General features: G+C 42.2%; 2 protein-coding genes across 4 annotated transcripts in view; one reads left to right on the top strand and one right to left on the bottom strand.

Annotated features, from left to right (window-relative positions):
• The window catches only part of LOC125432841 (protein zyg-11 homolog B), a 29108-nt gene extending 15779 nt beyond the window's left edge, over positions 1-13329 (bottom strand). For both annotated transcript variants that reach the window (XM_048496889.1, XM_048496887.1), the window contains exons 1-4: positions 13096-13329; positions 7994-8159; positions 4043-4797; positions 752-892 (exon numbers count right to left, since the gene is read on the bottom strand). In XM_048496889.1, coding sequence (XP_048352846.1) covers positions 752-892; positions 4043-4797; positions 7994-8159; positions 13096-13314 — 1281 coding nt within the window. In that variant the 5' untranslated portion in view covers positions 13315-13329. The remainder of the gene's footprint in view (positions 1-751; positions 893-4042; positions 4798-7993; positions 8160-13095) is intronic.
• On the top strand, positions 13299-18866 carry LOC125432842 (cytochrome c oxidase assembly factor 7). Of its 2 annotated transcripts, none has more exons than XM_048496891.1 (4): positions 13299-13685; positions 14460-14569; positions 16188-16328; positions 18019-18866. In XM_048496891.1, the coding sequence occupies exons 2-4, from the start codon at positions 14464-14466 to the stop codon at positions 18468-18470; spliced, it is 699 nt and encodes a 232-aa protein (XP_048352848.1). In that variant the 5' UTR covers positions 13299-13685; positions 14460-14463; the 3' UTR covers positions 18471-18866. The 2 variants fall into 2 exon arrangements, with proteins under 2 accessions (XP_048352848.1, XP_048352847.1); XM_048496890.1 differs by lacking the exon at positions 13299-13685 and adding an exon at positions 13745-13949.
• Positions 18867-20496: the final 1630 nt, after the last annotated feature.

The raw sequence follows: 20496 nt of genomic DNA on the forward strand, positions 1-20496 counted from the left end.
CCACTTAAAATTTTGGACCAAAAGGATGATAAAAGGCACAATACAGTTAAATAAAATAAATTTACAAATATTAGAACCAAATAAATTCTTACTATTTGGAATCTGCATGCCAGTACATTTGACAAATCTTACTGGCAATTGCACAGAACTTAGCAACTGATACTGTAATATTTTGGGTTGCTATTTTCCAGTAAAAAGCTAACCTGGGCAAAACAGTAATCTACTCCTTAGATTACTATTAAGATGAGGATTAATTATCTTAGTTCAAGTATCTCCATAACGAGGGCAGTGAAGCAAGATTTTCTCAGCCCCCCCTGTTCTACACAACCAAACTCTCTCTGTAACAGGGGCTTTTTAATATTGTCCATCTAAAACTGCAGATGAAAGAACGTTGCTTCTTGCAGCTGTAGAAACCCTCCTACAATTGAGCAACTCCAATTTAGAAAGATAAGCGGCCACTGAGACTACATGTCTAGTATTGGTGGGAGATAAAAGGATGGTACCCTCTCTATACCAAGATACCTTTCCAAATCCAGCAGCCTTTGTTTCAGAGTTAACTTTGCCACGTCAAATCTCATGACCAAGAGAAAGGGGGCGGGGAGCGGGTGAGAAGCCCAAACTTATTTGTTTGTTACTAATGACCTTTGCCTGAGCAGAATGAAAGTGATCCTGAAGAAGGTCTAATATTCTCAGATCATATTCACATAGTGATGCTTACAAAGCTCATTTATCATTGTTTAAATTGATTTACCTTTAGAATTTCTGGCTTGGTTTTTTCCATAACGTGAGTAAGGCTGAAGAGATGAAACAGGGCTTCCCTCACAAAAAAGGCTCGCTCACTGTAACGCTTTAGAGCTTCGGAAATCTGAGTTTCATTTGCTTCACCTGATACCTTCAATGACAAAAAAAGCACTCACAGCAAAGGCAGGAGACCATTTTTGTTGCCATTGTTGAAGCAAGAGAGACAAAACTAGAAATTGCAGGTAACCCAAAAGTTTCACATGTTTAACTTCCCCCAAGGTTACCTTGACAATCTTTCTTATCTTCATATAAATCAGATCTGTCATTCAGTATTACATACAACACACAAACCATTCTGGCAGCTAGAACAATAAATATACTTCACATGACATAATATTGCATTTTAAGAGAGGATACTGGAATGATTTGTACTTGTAATAACTCTGTGATAAAAACTGAATAGTATGAATAAAAACCATGCGTGTTTCACTATATTGTATTGTGATGTCTAGTGGAGAAGTGCCTACTCTGATCATGGTTTCCAGGATTCAGACAAAGGTCTTATGGAACCACCATCAGTTACCCTGAACAACAGATGGAGGTAATCTGGTGAATTATTGGTACCAGAGGCCTATCAGTGGGAAACAGCATCCTCCTCCGGACACCCCCCACACTCAGGGGCAGGGCTTGGGGGTGAGGCTCAGGGGCGGGGGGAATTCGGATGGGCACCAGGTCAGCACAAGAGAGGAGGGGGGTGGAGGTGATTTTGCATTGTTGTGCCCAGGGACAGTGACCAAACATAAGCCAGACCTGAACATCCTGTCTCAGATGAAGATTCTAACTTCACATTACTTCAAAGGATTCAGTGTAACACTAATATTACAACTGAAGTAAATAATTCCACAAAATATATTTATCACTTGGAAAAAGCTGAATGTGCAGGTTTATATATTTTTTTAATCACACGTATAAAATATGTAAGTAGACATCGTTGTACTAGTACTGATTTCATGAGCTATTTGTATTGACAGTGAAGAGGATTCCAGACTAGTTTGCCTAACATGATTGCAAACATGATTGTTCATAAACTGCCAGTACATTGTTGTTTTGGTATCCTTTTTGTACCACTGTATTGTTTGTTTAGTAAAGAAACCTTTGCTCTTCAAAGAAGCTACAATGCCATTTCTATTGTGTAAACATGATTACAAACTGTTGCCACATGTCTCAACATAAGCGTAGCGACCCAGCTGCAAAATACTAGCCTATAAGACTGACACTACTCTAGCATCTATTCAGACTAAGGAACAATAGTTCAAGAATGCAGATAAGCCAGCTGGAGTGCTGGTTGACAAAGGGCTGCCAGAGGAGAACATATCTTTAGATATATAATGACCTTTTCACAGATCTATTTCTCCTTGCTGGCAGAAAATTATTTTTCTCCCCATCTAGTACAACCTAAAACACCCAATCTTCACTCCTATGTTCTTAAGCAAAGGGTGGCGAGTGTGATAAAGAGTTGATAGCCAGTCATTTAAAAACACTGTGGTACTCTCCTTGGTGTGTTGCTGAGGAGTTTAAGAATAATACAAATTATTTTATTCACCAAAGATGAGAGGCACAGCAGAAACAGAGACAGGCACTCTTTTTCACTAGCCAGAATCACACAAGATATAATCTAAGGGGGTACAATAATGCCATTTATAGGCACTCAGGTTTTCCTAACTTTTTTCTGTTCCAGAAAAATTACAAAAATGTCTTTAAAGTACCAATCTTAAAAATCAGTGAGAGGTTTTGTCATAAAAGTGAGAGACAAACATAATATGGACACCAGAATCAATTTTCCCTTTAAAAGCCCTCACACTGATTTTTTAATTTAGTTTAGTTTTGAAAGTTTGAAGAGCAAATGAAGCCACAGAGAGAAATCTGTCAGAAAAACTAATGGGTGTGTAGACTTCTGTAAGTACTGAAATGTATTATTATACTTATCCATCACCATTATTTCCCTATGGGCCCCTTTGCTCAGCTCACAAAGAAAATAAAAGTTAACAGTATCGTTCAATTGTATGTTCATACAACATACATATGAGGAAAATCTAATGGCCCAGACTTCTGTTAAGAAACTAACTGAAAACTAGAATGAAAGAGGCTGAGAAAAAAGCATAAGGGAAATTAAGAAATGGACAGGGAAAAGCTGTAGTATCTTCCAGATAAACCTTAATGGTCTAGTATCATTTTTTTTCCTCATTGTCACACCATTTTGTTAGCAATCTCTTGCTTTCCTGGGTTTTCTGCATTTTTTTCCTGCTTTTTCTGAAACTTGCTCTCCCCCAACCCCAAATCTTTCTTCTAGAACAGCTTGGTTTTTGGATATTTGCCAGTCTGAAAGGCCTGTGCCGTTTTGCAGCGCTCCACCAATCAAAAGGACAAATAAGTCGGCAAAGTACAATTTATCAGTGGGCTGGTAACTGCATGAGCCAATGGGAGCTTTAACTGCTCCAGTGCTCAAAGCAAGTACAAAAAATACTCCCTAAAATAAAAGAACCACCAAACCTTAACAGTCTATAAACAAAAATATGACACATACGCACAACAGGGAGTTCCACACTAAATCAGGTAGTGTGGAACAACTGCCACAATCCTGCTATCATAGAGGCACCCTGGGGATGGGAAGAAAACCAGATCAGTACTTCAGTCTAGAAGACACCAAAGTGTAATGCCTTGATGTATTGTTGAAGGCTTTCACAGCCACTATCAATTGGCTGTTGTGTGTTTTCCGGGTTGTGTGGCTGTGGTCTGATCGTTTTTGCTCCTAACATTTTGCCCATATCTTGTTTTTTGCTGGCACCTTCAGATGGTAGCCATAGACATGAGCAAAATATTACGAGCTAAAACTGTCCCATCAGCCATTGGACTATGTCCAATCAGCCCAGAAAACCCACAATAGCTAGTAATGGCTTAACTTGTCAGAAGACAGTATGGAAAGAGTGGCAGAAAGAACTTACTGGGACTATCCTCCACAGTCGGCAGTGGGTCCAAGCAAGGCTTACTTATCTGCCCCACGTTCCATCTGAAAATTTGTATATTCAATGCAAAGTGAACATCATGGCATTACTGAGACAGAAGGGTCTTTTAATGGTCTCCAGAAACCAAAAAATGTCTAACCTTATATCTTTTATCATCAGAAGGAATCCAGGTGTCATTAAACATGTTTTTAAGCTTTGCACAGGGACCATTAAAACTTATTTCAGAATTAGCCTATCAGGTATGTGTCAAAAAACCAAAAATCTCAAAGGAGACCAACCTTTAGGTTTCCCTCTCCTGTAAGAAATAATGAGTAGCCAGCATCAGTTGCCAAGAGCCCCACAAACTGCATGGATGGTCGCTGTTGAACAAATGCTTCTACAGCTTCATCAGTAACATGCTTCCTGCCTGAAATGTCCAATGATACAAGACTGGGTAAGATGTCTTTCTGTTCTAACAAGCGTAGTGCAATATCAGATGTGAACTGCTTATCATCTGAAATGTCAAGATGATTCAGATATCTCAACTCTCGTATGACATCCAGAATCTGAGTGGTTGTCATTTTCAAGCATTTCAGGTGGTGCATGGTAAGAGACTTGAGACGATCCTTGCAAGCGAGTAGTGCAGTTATATCAGTGACTGAGGTGTTAGATATATCCAGGCTTTCTAATCTTGGAAGTGAAGCCACATCAGCAAGATCTTCATTGTAAAAGAGAACATTGGTAATGCTCAAAGCACGAAGACCAGTCAACTGACTGAAGCACCTTTCATAGGGATCTTCCAATGAAAGAGTTAGTGAGTTCAGCACAAGGCATTGGAGGTTTTGTTGGATCCATTTATTGCTGCCCAGTCCGCTGATGATATCTGTGATGGTAATGTCTGCATTCACTCCTGTAGCATCAAGCTCGACCAGCTTATGGTGGCAGAATGCTTTCCGAAAAGCCACAGCAGATATTTTTGCTTTGCGGATACAAGCTCTTTTCAAACGCATCTGGTTGCCTCGAAAAATGCCCACAGTTGCCTCATTCAACAGCCCTGTGGAAACAGCAGTAACAGATCGATCACAGATATTGTTCTAAAATTGGAAGCAACAACAGGAAGAAGACACCACAGCTAAAGAATTATATCCTTGTGAGTAGAAGAAAGGTAGGGTTTCCCAGAACAGAAGGAAAAAGAATAATCTGCATTCGTAATTCCGAGGCCTATTTTTTTCTGGGCTTTTCCAGGGAACTGCAACCATATCCTGCCCTTTTGCTATGAAGAAGTCGAGGAATATTGGATCTAGATCAGGGGTAGGGAACCTTTCACACCCAAAGAGCCATTTGGACCCGTTTTCCACGGAAAAGAAAACACTTGGAGCCGCAAATACTTTTTGACATTTAAAATGAAGATAACACTGTGTGTGTGTGTGTGTGTGTGTGTGTGTGTGTGTGTGTGTGTGTGTGTACGTACACACACACACACACCCCTTTACGCTTTGTATAAAACATCTATTTCTACACTGCAGAAGAACTCTCTTCTAATCCCAGCTTCTTACTCTGGGATGTAATAAACCTAGAAAGCATGGTAGTGTCACTGTTTTTGAAGGCAAGGTTATAGTTATCAAATTTTCAAACACACTGAATTTATTAAAATTTGGAAGCAAAGGATTCTGAAATATTTGCAAAACTTTTTAAATGCACACATCTGAGACGACTGCATCTGTCTCTTAATATTCAGAATACTTTGTAGAACTTTACAGCCTTTTTGCCAACCTTCTTAACAACTCTACCAATTGAAAGGGCACACGACTATCTCCTTTGCGCATCTCCCTTTGTTGTCATGGAAACTCCATGCAAGCTTACTTGTGAAGTAAGTCCTGAGTTCAGCAGGGTTTCTAAGTAAGCCTGTATGAAATCTAGGACCTGGAAAGGGGGCGACAACCCAAATACACAGTTTTAAAAGAGCTCCAGAGACTTTCTAACCCTCATGCAGCAATTCAGAAAGGACTTTGGAGCAGTTTCCTGAGTTTGCACCTCTCCCTCAAACCTTGTCTTGCCACTACTACATGGGTGAGGTCTGCAAGCTGGCAGAGAGGCTGGTGACTTTGGTTGCCAACGAGGACCAGGCTGCACAAAGTTCTCCTTCCCCAGTTCAGCCACTCATTTTGCCTCAGTCAGGAGGGAAACTAGGCAGGAACTGTGTGGCTGAACCCTTCCCCTTCCCAGCTGCCGAGAGGAGGAGGGAGAAGAGGAGGAGCGCCCAGCCGAGCAAACACACAAAGCACACAACTCAACTCCAGCCTGGAGGTGAGGCTCCAGCGTGCCCAGCTGCTCCCCCAAGGTGCTCGCACTTGCAAAATCCGTCCTCGCGCGCCCCGCATCCCATTTCTTGGTGCCTCACTTTGGAAGGTCCGGCTGCTGGGACCTGCCCCACTTCCAAAATTTGTCCTCTACATGCACCACATCCCATTTCTTGGCGCTTCTCTTTGCAGAGTCCCACTGGTGCCTAACCCGTTTGAAAAATCCATCCTCTGCACACGCCGTATCTCCTTTCTTGTTGCTTCTTTTTGCAAGGTCCTGCTGGGGACTGCAGCTAGGATGGAAGCTGGGGGGGTGGGAGGGGAGCTGGCAGGAAAGAAAGGATCGCTTCTCACCTTCCCTGGGGCCGGCTTTACTTCAGCACCGCCCCTCCCAAAGTCCCGTTTTGAATGCAGCTAGGGCAGAGGAGGATCCAAGCAGGCAGGGAGGGGCGGGGGGGGAGAGGGGAGCTGGCAGGAAAAAAAGGATCGCTTCTCACCTTCCCTGGGGCCGGCTTTACTTCAGCACCGCCCCTCCCAAAGTCCCGTTTTGAATGCAAGCTAGGGCAGAGGAGGATCCAAGCAGGCAGAGGAGGATCCAGGCAGGCTTCCTTTATTTTTGCACAGTGTGGAAGATAAGTTTTGCAGAAGGAGCTAGGTGTCCTTCTGCTGGGCATGGGCGGCGGTGGGGGCGGGAGGAAGAATCCGAGGCGGGTCTGCGGCTCTTGCCTCAGACAGGACCCAAGGGGAAGGAGGAAGGGGTGGGACCTGGCTGGCTGGCCGCAGAAAGGGACAGCCATGCTGGGAGCCGCAGTAGGAGGATGAAAGAGCCACTTGCGGCTCGGGAGCCGCAGGTTCCCGACCCCTGATCTAGATGGATGATGGCCATCATTCAAGAATTGTTACATATATAATTGCTACCATAACTCCCCCCATAGTCTCAGCTAGGCACTGCTCAGGCTTTTTTTCTGTGGAAATGATTAACAACCCCAGCATTCTGTACAGTACGGTTATTAGAACACCTCGAGGTACTCTGTACTTACCATTACAAGAAACCATTTTTACTTCTTTCTGTTGACGTTTTGTCCCATTTGCCTAACAAAAGAAGCCACTGAGCTCCAATAGCATAGAATCACATTCACAGCAGAGCAATAAAATGCAACACCAAGAAACAATTCAAATTCAACATGGCCCCATTCATGGATATATTCAAAGACTGAAGCCATGAGCATACAAATCTAAGAAAAGCCCCAGGTTTGCAGACAAATCTGAAATCTTAATAAGAAGGATGGAGACACAATCCCCTGAATAACAGAAGCAGAAATTGTGGTTTTAAGAAACAAATGCCCGCAATGGCCAATGCTAGGCAATTACGGCGCATTACTAGCTTTCAGGCATTGGTGTTTGTTGGTAAAAGACAAGGATCAGGAACAGCACCTTTTCCAGGGCTGTTTCCAGGGACAGACCTGGCAGCAACCGCCAGGCAATTTGCTACCAAGAGACTTGCAAAACTCACCCAGGGCTGGCTGCTTGCTATTGTTCAATAGTAGCTCCCGCCCTACCCGATAGCCAGTGTGGTATAGTGGCTACAGTTCCAGTTCAGAAAACCCAGGTTTCAATCACCACACTGCCATGGAAGCTCAGTGAGTGACTTTGGGCCTGTCACACACTCAGTCTAATAATCAACCTCACTGCCACTGTGGAGAAAGGCAGGGCACAAATGAAATAATAAATATAACTTAGGATGGGGGAGGGGCAGATAAAAGTTAGGTTGGTAACTAGGTGGAAATGAAAGAAGGAAACAAGAAAATGGAAGGGGGCTTCCAGGGAAGGAAAATAGTCGGGGAAGTGAAAATGAGATGCCCCCTGCAACTCCTTGAGGGTCCCCCACTTCTCTTTTCTTACTTTAATTAGAATCCCTTTAACAAATCCTCCCCAGAAGAATCGTTATACCATTGAATGCCATTGTCCGCAGCAATCGGTCAGCCACCTCTTGGGGAAATATTCCAGGCTCTTGCAAGCACAATGTCCCATCATGCCTTTCCGTACAAAACTTCTCTAAGTCAGCCGTCAGATAATTCAAGCAAATGTCAAGTAGAGAGTAAGGTGAAGCCTCCTCCTGTCACAAAGAAAAAACAAGTACTAGTTATTTTATAGTTTCAAAAAAATCATAGCACATTATGGAGTTTTTAGCTTAAAAATCATTGTCAAGGGGTTATGGTGGACCTGTCAAAATGACTCTTTGCGGAAGAAGGAACTGTACCTGGAGATGGCAGAGAAACTGGACTCAGAAGGTATACGATGGCAGTGAAGAAATGGTAAAATAACAATTTAAGGAATGCCCATTTACATGTTGAGTTGAAGTCATACAGACTGTTGGCTACAATGGCCTTTAAATGTCAGGGACTGGATATTCAGCAGTCTCTTGGCTCAATTTTTAAACATTAATGGGCATTATTACAGGGAAGCTCAAAACAGCTTAAAAGTTTTAAGTACAAAGTATAGAGAAACCCCAGGACTGTGTATAGTAAAACAACTCTGAGTTCTTGAGCACTACTGCTCAGTTCAGTACAGCCAGCTTGACAGAGCACACCCAGAGTTGAATCCTTCTGAATGCGTTGAAGTCAAAATGCTTAGAAGGGTGTAATTCCACTGACTGCAACAGAACAACACCATCATTAGAAAACCTGCTATCATAGCGTTAAGACTTTTTAAGGTGATCATACTTCAAGCTCATTGTCCTCCTAGTTTGTCACAGAAAGTTTATATTTCCACCAAAATTTTATTTCTACGAACTTCTGAAGGCTTCTAATAAAGTAGTGGAAGTAACATGCTGGAACACACATGAAGAATATGTCATAGCAATCATTCCTTTACATCAGGGGTCCCCAAACTACGGCCCATGGGCCATATCCGGCCCCCAGAAAACTTTCATCCGGCCCGCTGGGCGGAAGCGCATATCCCCCTTCTCTCTCTCCTTTTCCTTCCTTTCCCACCGCTGGAGCGCAAGGCCACAGAGTCCCCCACTCCAAGGTATCCATTTCCTTCAGGGGAGCTAACCTCCGCAGCTGTAATTCTGGGGGGGGGGGAACCTTCAGGGGCCCCTGGAGATTGGCACCCCGACCCCCAGGTTTACAAACACAGCCTCAAACGCGGGCGACTCGCTGCTCATTCCAAGCGGCCGGAGGGGACTGTACCAATGCAGCAAGGGGGGGGGGGGAGAGAGAGAAAGGCGGCTGAGCTGGGAGCTGGAGACCCTTTTCTGGGAAAGGGGCTTAGGCGGAGCCTCGGATCCTGCGGCTGTTATGCTGCAATCCTGCTCTGAGTTTCTCCGGTCTGAGCCCATTGGAATGAAAGGGTTCGCCCACCATAATTCTCTTTAGGATTGCGCTGTGCACCACGTTGGGCTACTGAGACCGTCATAACTCTGTTTGGGATTGCACTTCAAAATAAAATATGTGCAGTGTGCATGGGAATTTGTTCATAGTTTTTTTGAGTCCGGCCCTCCAACAGTCTGAGGGACTGGCCCCCTGTTTAAAAAGTTTGGGGACCCCTGCTTTACATCTTACTTCCATTTCCAGTAACCACTGTTTCATGCAGGGAGTACATTGTAAGCAATTTAATAACAAAGGTTAAACTTCATGTCAAACTTCATCATTGTTAGTACAAAAAGATTATAAAGGTTGTTTTTACTTTTTCTACTTTTCAGATCCAAATAGAAAACAGAAGGACCGTACCAATTGTAGAGAAAAAAAATAGGCAGAACAGCTGATGATGATAATGAAGGTTATTTTATTGTACAAGTAAAAAGTTTCCTACATGTTTTACACAAAGCTTCCTCGAGGGAATCTGCTAGTCTTTCAGTGAGAATGCAAGATCAATGGAAATTTCTACTTACATAATAAAATATCCTTCATTAGCACCTCTGGCTCTTTTTGCCTATTTTCTTTCCCCTTTTAAGATCCCCTATACAAGCTTGCCATTTTCAGTTCCCTACTTTTTAACCCTAGTAGACAACAGTATCATCACCACTGTGAATCATCTTGAGTACCAACACAAAACAGATTCAGCATTTACACCCCCACTCAATTTTGTAAATTGAAGCGCCAACGGGTTGGCTTACTAAACTAAGAGGAACACCGAGCGGCTTGCTAGCATTTTATTTTTAATTTTAAGAATCTAACAGTGCTGACCCATACATAGTTACTCCGGTCTACACAATCCAGTCTGCAATCCCCATACCACTGAATTTAATTGTCTTAATCTCGGGTAAATATGTGTGGGACTTTTAGAGTCTTTATTTTGCCTGCCTGACATAAACTTGTTCTCAAACTCAGATGAGTGGTAAGATAGAACAGAGGGAAATCCTTGCAAATTTTGTTCAAAATACAGCCTCTGTCGTGCCCACTACACTTTCAGCAGCACATATAAAAGAATTGTATTCAATACACGTGTTGCTTTTAACAGTTTCATTTTTTCCCACAGGAAAATAAAATTGGCTCAGAGCTTTGTTTTATTTTTCAAAACCAGCCAATGATAGAGATTAGGAAACAGGAAAAGAAATATCTCTTATGACTAAAGCACAGTGATATTCCAGAACCACATGGTAGGAGCTTGCTTTGAGTCATCTGGGTTCTTGATACAATCACCAGGCAACCCACAGACCACAATAAAGCTGCCTGTGGTCTAGTGATTGCACCCTTGTGCCACATACAGCAGCTGCCAGTTCTAACACTATCACTTCTACTAATGTTTCCCTTGCTGAGAAGAAGCTATGGCTGAGTCAGCAAGGAGGAACAAGAGTTATCAGGGGGCGAGGAGAGGAAAGCTTCATCTACTATTTTGAAATTGCTCAATGTTGGCTGCAAGAATGCCTTGCTCTTATAACATGAGCATTCATAGTAGCTTGCTGCTTCAAAAAGCTAACCAGAGCGGGTCAACCCAAGATTGTCTTGCTAAAAGGATATATATTCTCACCTTATTTGACACTGGAGAACAGCTAACTTTAGATTCAAAAAGCTAAAATATACATGCTGAGAAATTCTAGTAAATAATGCTACAAAGGTAATAATTTCATAAAACAATATTCTCACAAATTGTAAACCTACATCAGTGAATGCATTTTTATCATTTTTATTTTAATATACAAACAATTAAATCTGAATGGTAGAAATCCAGTGATTATCACAATGAGAATTCAACAGCATAAAAACATAAAAAGAGTTCTGTGTGATAAGAACTAATCCAGGATCCCGTCTTAACCAGTAGACCACCCCCTTGTCGTGTACAGAGGTATTTCCTTTTGTGTGGATTGAATCTACTGCACATCCAATTCATTGGATACCCTTAAGTTCCAGCATTCAAGGGGAGGGGGAAACAGGGCGAGGGGTGGGTGGGAAGGAGCCTACGTTTCACTTGCATATAAGTCGAGGGTTTTTTTTTCAGCACAAAAAATGTGCAGAAGGCAACAGAAATGATTTTTATTTCATTATGTCTCCTAAATCAATATGTACCACATGACATACTGTCAACTCTAATAAATATTCTTAAAGTCAATAGTTTGAGGAAAATATTTAACATGCTTTTAACACCAGATATGATGTCCCAAATTTGTGAGATACATTGGCTATGTATTACTCAAATCCTCTATTTGCTGCTGCCCTGTAACTACAAAAGCAAAGGTAGGGAGTGGGCAGAGATAGCAGGTCACAGGTTATATCTGATGGCTGCCATTTAGAGTATCATAGCAGACATAATGTACCCAAATATACATCATATATATCATGTAACTAAATGCCCAACAAGATTCCTATTCATTTAGTAGTTCTTTAGAAATGGGTGTTTCAGCAAGCACAGCTTCTCATCTTAGCATGACAAACTGTACCTGTTGAAACTCCCTCTTCTATACAATCACTCCTCTTTCATTGTTACTGAAAAACATGGGGCTGGGAATATCTGAAAAGAGGCAGTTAAAGCATGCATCTACATGAGGGGCACAGAAAACTATACATATATAACTCTATGGATTCTATTATGTTACAAGCCTGCTCCATATGTTAGTGCAACCACCTGACAGAAGCTGCAGCTAACTTGTATCCAAAGATCTTTTTATATGTGGAGAATCCCCACATCAGCTCTTCACACTAGTATTAGATTCTCAGTACAAGAGGATTCAGCCATGTGTTGAACAATTTTCAGATGTCACTTATCATTCAAAAGCCTTTGGCAGGCAGCCCCGTCTACTATATGGATTTTCTAACATATGAAAATTTTCCCCCAATCCATCCTGCTTTTTTACATAAACATACATTTTTCTTTGAACAGTAATTTATTTTTCCTGGCCACACAGAGATAACCAAATTGCATGTGACCATGTGTATACACACACTTCAAGAACCACTGAAACATCATAGCCAACTTCACTTAACACAGATTGGCTACCACATTACATCTTTTAGTCAGCCAATTGTACTCACAATCAAGCTGATTTAAAAAGGAGGATCTTTTCTTTCCACTTTCAGCCCACCCTTAAGGTAGGTGGTAATTTTAATTCACATTAGAAGTTATGAGTACAGACCTGGTAATATCTGCTAATCCCAATTAATCAACTCAGTTCTTTTCATCATAATCTCCAAAACATTTTCCTCTGGGAATTTCTTCACTTATGCTCCTCCTGGGGACACATTCCAATCACTTGACTCAACCTACACCTCCAGCTTTCTATCTGTTATACGTTCATGCTTAAATGAACTAAACACGCACTACGTAACGTCCTTTAACACCCTATAAGTCAGAGTTAATATATATGTAATGTATTCCTCGGAATGTTCAGGCTACCACTTAACCGGTGAGGAATTCCCAACGCAAGCTCCGTTTCAGTGACCGACCAGCGAATGAGAAATGCTGGCGGGGACCCAGGATCAATCAACCCGCAATCAACGAAGGGGGCTCCTGCGATCGCTTCTCCGGGGTTCCCTTTCTCATCTCCCTCCCAGTGGATGTTCCTGCGGTTCTCCCTTTCCTCCTCCTCTGTCATTGCAGGACGCCGCACTCACCATTTCCGCGCCTGGAAGCCCTCGCTCGGCTTCTGCGCCTCCTGCTGCTGCTCCTAATGAGCCACGGGCCCCGACCACCGACCCGAGCGAGCCGGGGCCCCCCAGCCCAGCTGACACCCTCGACCTGGAAGTGAATTCGCCTCGGCACAGCCGGCAGGGGAAGGGAAAAAAAACCATCACAAACCCATCTCCCTCCTCCCTTAAAGGCGACGTGCTCATGTTGCACACAAGCAAGCTTATTTGAACCCCACAAGCACAGCAGTGGTAGCCTCCATTTCTTCTGTCCAGAATTACAGCCCGGAAAATTGGCTGTCATTATGAATAATGACAAAGTGTTTTTACGCCCGTACAGAGTTCATTCCCCTCAATTGTTGGGGGTTTTTTGGCCGTCAAGTCGCAGCTGGTGACCCCCGTACGGTTTTCATGAGAAAAGAGGCAGTTTGCCATCGCCTCCCTCTGTCGTCGCGACTCGCCACCCTGCACCTTGGTGGTCTCCCGTGAAAATAATAACCAGAACCGAGTTTGCATCGCTTCCGAGATCGGGCGATCCTGCGCTGCACAAATCTGGAAATAGAGGAATAAGGATTCTGGTGAGACAAGATTTCCAGTCGAACCTGGGTTTTCTTTTCTTTTATGTATTGAGAACTTCCTTGGCACAGCTGAAGCCTGCGATATATGTTTAGGCTTTCCAATACAAAGACCTCAGTGGGTAAATCTAGACAAGCGTAAACGCTGTGGTTACAAATTCTCCACTGCGATGATATACTAGTGTTTGAGATACAAAACCTGCAATGTGTGTTAAATTTGCATGTATCAGAAAACAGGATGGGTTACGTCGGCCAGGTATTTCCAAGGTACACAGCTAGTATTAAAATGCCAGTTTGTTGCTTTAGTCTTCCAAAGCGATTTGGACCTGTTTTACTGTTTTACAATTTTTCCTGTATACCCACGTGTATGTGTATAATTACTGCATAGGTGCCAACGGACAATGTCGCCCAATGTATCTGAGTAAGCACTTCAAAACGTTTGCCACAATAAAACAATATTTACGATGCCATGAGACACTTCACTGTTTTGCTGTAAAATATTAATGTTTCTAATCTGGAAAGGGTTTAGACGGAAGTCTAGATTATGTTATTACGCTATGCCAACACAAACTACTGCCGTGTAAACGAGCACCCTTCCTCCTGCCTGCCTCCAGCACGATACAGTTCAAATTACACATCCTGTCTCTTGATCGTGTCCGTCGCCTATTCTCTTCCGGGTACGCCAACAGAGAAATACTTCCCTGAACACTTTCACCTTGCATGGGAACCGTAAAGGTGAAATACCTTACCTTGCCTTTTCGTTTTTTGCCTTTGCAGTGACATGGCCGGGCTGATCAACTTCGAGAATGAAGAGGAAGTGAAGGGCTATTTGGAAAATCTGGGAGTAGAATTCAGTTTTCAGTGCTATAAGGAGAAGGATCCTGACGGTAAGCAAGCACCAACTTTGATATATTTGTACGTTGTTTGGCCACTGCCTGGTAATATTGTAACTCAAAGCACCAAGTGAATCCCATTGAATTCTACATGTAAGGTTTCCAATTTGTGTCTTCCAGTATCTCCTCCAGAAATGCACCTATGCATTAGATTGGTTTTGCGTCTTGTCTTGTCTGGCAAAATTTCTCCCTGTTTTAGTTTTCTTGTGTTGTGTTACTGTGTTATTCTGACATTTGTTCTCTTGAGTTCCACAATGTGTTGGCTTGTGGTTCTGTTGGATTGGGATCTAGTATGGTTCTGTTGGGATTGTGTTGGTTCTTGGGTGGGAGGCATTGACCTTTGGTTGTCCACAGGTATGCCTCTTTGCTTTTCTCCTGGATGAAAAAAAGGCTGTTTTTTCCTCCATATGATGTGTAAAAGCAAAACTCACATCTTGCATAGACCAAACTACATCACTACAGAAAAGTAGATCTTATCCAATGACTGATTGACAACTCAAGACTACACCAAATGAAAACCAATAAGACAATGCCATTCACTTCATTTTATTTCAAGACTTTTAAGACAAATTTTTAAAACTTTTCAAAAATCCTACTATATCCCACACTAAACTTTTTCTTGTGTAAATAATAGCAAGCAAAGGGTTATTTTAACCTTTTACCTAAGTAGGGTATGGGTTTCCCTTATTCAGCAACTAATTTCATACTTATAGATACTTGAAAGTGCATGGCTAGTATATTTTCCTTACTACTTGCTTCATCAAATGGCTGGCTCTGACCTTTTCCTCCTTGACATTTTCTCCTTCAAGGCCTATAGAAGAGTCATGAAAAAACTGGTAAGAAAACAGGTATTTATCTAATATGTTATGAAGAGATTTCAGTTCTACCAGTTGTATATATGGTAGAAATATTGATTTACAATTTGCTAATCAAACCCATCTCAGATTCAGAAATTAGCCTTCCTCATCTGCTTTGCTATATTATCAGATAGCAGAGGCTGAGAACAAGCTAGCCACTGTTTTAACTGAGGCCGTTTCCGCACGGAGGCGGAAGTGGCTAGGTCGGCGCATAATGCGCCGACCCGACGACGCTGGGACCGTCCGCATGGACGGTCCTGAAAAGAGCTGGGATGCCGGCGCCGTGGAGCGCTGGCGCCCGGCTGACCCGGCGTGTCCCCGGGCCTCCGGCATGTCGCCGAGGCCTGTGGACACGCCCCCCCGGCCCTGTGCGCCTGCTCCAGCGGCGCAGGGCAGGGGGGCGTGTCCCCAGGCCTCGGCGACGCGCAGGAGGCCCAGGGACAAGGTAAGTGCCGGGAGGGAGTGGGGGGGGAGGCGTCTTGAAGCCGCTGCCGTTTGCTCGGCAGCGGCTTCAAGGCGGCGTTTCCCCAACAAGTACGCTTCTAAGCGCACTGGGGAAACACCGGCTTCGCGGCGGTCGGGCGGCGGTCGGGCGGCGCGGCTGCGATACAGCTGCACCCCCTGTGCGAATGGCGGCCTGGGGACGGTGTTTTTGCCGTCCCCAGGCCGCCATATTCCGCCCGTGCGGAAACGGCCTGATCAAACAAGAAAACAGACCTACAAGGAAAGTGTAAAGTATGTTTGTTAAATCACAGGTTGTTATCGCCTGGCTGATTACCTAGAGGGGGTGAAGAAAAATTTTGAAGCAGCTGCCAAAGTATTGAAGGAGAATTGTGAAAACAGTGAGCACAGTGAGAGCTGCTACAAACTTGGAGCATATTATATAACTGGAAAAGGTAAGGGAGAATTCTTCTCTGTCATTTAACTTCTGTTTCAAAGTGAAAGAAAAAATAAAGCAACGTATATATGAGACTGTGTGGGAAGTATGGCATAGCCAAGTGGATAATTCCAGACACTAGCTGAATTGGTCTGTGGTAGAAGAGCTAGATTTGAGTCCAGTGGTACCTTAGAGACCACAAGATTCTGGTAGTATATAAGTTTTTGAGAATCAAACCTTACTTGAGAAGGGAGATTTGATTGTCAAAAGTTTACACCCCAAAAATCTTGTCAGTCTCTATGATAGACTGTAGAGTAAAAGCGTGTCTAAAAATGCAGGTCTGTTTAAAAGCCAGGATGTTTACTTTTCATAGTAGGAAATTAGTACCTTAGGAACAGGGAAGCACCCTGATTGGATACACTAACCTGCACTCTGATTGGTATAGCGACTGGATGACTCAGAGCAGGAGGAAGTTATCTGTTCGACAGGAAAAGTTTGAGTATGTTTTTGGATTCTGATTCTTGAGCATCTAATTGTCTTAGCTGTGTGTTTAAACGTATCTACTCTGAGGATGTATTTCAGTCAGTTTGTAAATCTGACTGGTTATACGGTGTCAGTCAGAGCTGAGAAAGCAAAATGATACACTGACAAGGAGAACTGGTTGTTTTACTTAGGGGTCAAAGCCGAGGTAGTAGAACAGAGACTCTCCACCATAAATATAAACAAGGAGAGGAATAGATCTTCTGAGAAAGAAGAACAACTCCTAAACCAGTTGGTGTGAGAGTATATATAACAGGTGGATTAGGATTTTACTTTAGGAATGAGATTTATGTTTGTTTTGGATAGCTAACAAAGTCAAGAGTGTACTGTGAAAGAATATCAGCCTGTTAGGACCCAAGGTCTGTGTAGCCAGAAACATTGGTAACAAACTGTACCATCTTGAGAAAAACCTCTACATCTAAGCTATTGAAACTGAAACTTACAAAGCCTAATTAAGATCTGTGCCAATGCCTGAAAACTGAAATCTATACTAAAGTTGTGTATATATTTATTTCCTGCCTACTTGCTTTCCATTCACTTAAGTTTTCTCCTATACCATCTCATCTGTAAAATAAATTTTGCTTCTGTTGGTTGAACCTACCTCAATATTCTTTGGTGCTTTGATAAGATTGGGTATACGTAAAATAATTTCCCCTTCTGGGAAACTATAGGGTTGAGCAATTGTACTTTTAATCACCTCACACTATGGCTCATTCCGCACATGCAGAATAATGCACTTTCAAACTGCTTTCAGTGCTCTTTGAAGCTGTGCAGAATAGCAAAATCCACTTGCAAACAGTTGTGAAAGTGGTTTGAAAATGCATTATTTTGCATATTCGGAAGGGGCCTATCTTACCAAGTAGCTCAGTCCCTAAGAAAAGGGGGGGGGGGGATCTGACAAGCTCAATCAGAGAGTGTTTGGCCTGCCTCAGAAAGTTAAGAAGGTGAGGGGGTTTGTCTCAGTCTCTAAGGAACTACTGGACTTGAATCTAACTCAAGTGGATATAAGTCACAAAATCCCCAGTGATGAATTTATTTCGGCTCCAATCCCCACTCTGAAATATGAATTATGAAGGATTATTAAGATAATTTATGGAGGCTTTTAGAAAAGTGCTGTATAAATATTAAATATTTGTGTAAATACTAAGTAGTCTAAATGCTTTTTGCAGGTGGTCTCCCAGCTGATCTGAAAACTGCCTTGAACTGCTTCTTGAAGTCTTGTGAGAAAGGTGGCAAAAAATCCATTGAGGCTTGTCACAACGTTGGACTACTGGCACATGATGGGCAAGGAAATGATGATGGGAAGCCTAATGCCTCTGTGGCCAGAGACTATTACAGCAAAGCTTGTGATGGTGGTTTTGCCCCCAGTTGCTTTAACCTCAGTGCTATGTACCTTCAGGGAGCTTCTGGGGTATCAAAGGACATGAGTCGAGCTTTGGAATATTCTCTGAAAGCATGTGACTTACAACATGTATGGGCTTGTGCCAATGCTAGCCGAATGTACAAACTGGGGGATGGTGTGGAGAAGAATGACACTAAGGCCGAGGCCCTAAAGAACAGGGCAATGAGACTGCACAAGGAACAACAGGAGGGTTCAAGGTCTTTAACATTTGGGGAATAAGTCTTGGCAAGTGAAGTACAGTTTCTCAAGACACTTGTTAAATGGTGCCCAAACTTAGGCTGTGGATCAGTTCTATGATACACTCAAAAATCCATTTGTTTGAATAACTTTTGTCTGCTCAAATTGCTTATTTATAAAAACTTTTTTTTAACGAATTGCTAATTTGTAAATGACATCTAAATTCTGAAAACTTTCTAGGACAACTCTGTTCACAACTCTGCCTGTTCTCTTTATTTCTTAGCCCAGGAACTGCCTTCCAAAATACATGGATCCATTTCCTATATCTCATCAGTCTATCTTAGTTGTTAATCTTTTAAACATCCCTTTATAGTTTACCTTCCTGACTGAAACTGAGCCTGCTGCAGATATCTAAATAAATGCATATTCTTACCCTGATTATTCCCACTTCGGTTTTCTCCCATCCCAACTTTGTTGACTCTTGTTTCAGATTTTTGTGTGTCAACTCCTTAGCAAGCCAGAGTGGTGTAGTGATCAGGGTGTTGACTAGGATTGGGAGACCAAAGTTCATATCCTTTGTCTTCCATAGAAGCTTTCTCGGCTGTTGTAAGAATAAAATGAAGGATGTTGTAAACCATAATGGGTCCCCTTTGGAGAGAAAATCACAGTAAAGCTATAGAAATAAATTGGTACAGGATTTGTGGTACTCCATAAAGCACCATACCTATTGATAGCATTCTACAAATAATAATTTTTCCAAGGGAAAATCATTAATGTGCAATTAAAGTACAGCTGAAGGAATTAAATAGACCTAAACTGTGTGGATCCAATAGCTGATTCATTACTAATATAAACTGGGGAGGAGGTGGGAGAGACCCACTTCTGGTAGAATGAGAGAGTGAACTTGATGAATATTCAGAATTTGGGGCCAATTCGTCTTATATTTGGTCTATTTATAAGAATATTCTGGTTTGAATAAACATAACATAGGAATATAAGTGATTGTAAATGCCACTGGCCCTTCTCCGCTATTATAACTACTATTCTAAGTCATGTGGGGCTGAATTTGACAGTATTCCAAGACACGGGCTATAGGCAAAACTTCAGAACTCCACAATAGACAGAAGACTTTATATACTTATTTACAAGCTGCATGAAACTAATTTCCTAAGGGTAAGATGCAGTCCACGGGGCCATTCATCAAGTAAGGTCCCACTTGGGAAAGGAGAGAATCAGGGATAGTTTTTGGCACTGCTATTCATTAATTTTTATATTAACTCTATGGTACAGTTTTTAGGAAATTCAGGTTCCCATCTTCAAAATTTGCAAACGGAGCAATTGTTACCTGATTATACATGAATGATACAGTAATCCTATCTCACCAGTAAGTAGGCCTTATGAGAGTATTTTGGGCCTTTACTGCATATTGCTGAACAGAGCAGCTTGTAATAAATTACCAAAAAATAAACCAACCACCCCACCCTAAAATTCTCAACTTTACCAAAAGGCACAAAAAACAACAGATGGCCAATTGATGGACGTGTCAAACGGGTAAATACTTAGGTGTACTCTTCCAGTAAAGCGGGTTGTGAAGAGCAATGCATATTACTGAGAATGACCATAGCTCAGCCACCTTAAGATTTTTTTTTTAACAAAAGGGACTTTGGCAATTAAGGTTTTTTTAGGGAAAGGTGGTCACTCAACTTTGCCTTTTAAAAGATCTTCACCTTCAGGAAGTAGTGCAGAGTACAAAACTGGTGAAAACTTTGAGAAGCAATATCAAGGTGTGATATAGCAGGAACGTTTCTTTCAGAAGTCTATGCGTAGGACACTTCACTTTTGTCACTAGGAGCCAGTCAAGATTGAAAACATTTATTTCATTTAACAAAACGCAAAGATGAAGCACACTTAAGAAATACTTTATTTTCTTTCAGGATGTTTTCCAACATGGGAGCACATTACCTTGCAGCAAAATATATCAGTGTAATTTAATTTTGAAACATTGGCCATTTATGCATTTGTGGTCTTCACATGGTGCATACATTCCCTTTGGTCTGATTCTCAGTTA

The sequence above is a fragment of the Sphaerodactylus townsendi genome, linkage group LG05, assembly GCF_021028975.2.
Source record: "Sphaerodactylus townsendi isolate TG3544 linkage group LG05, MPM_Stown_v2.3, whole genome shotgun sequence".
NCBI lineage: Eukaryota > Metazoa > Chordata > Lepidosauria > Squamata > Sphaerodactylidae > Sphaerodactylus > Sphaerodactylus townsendi.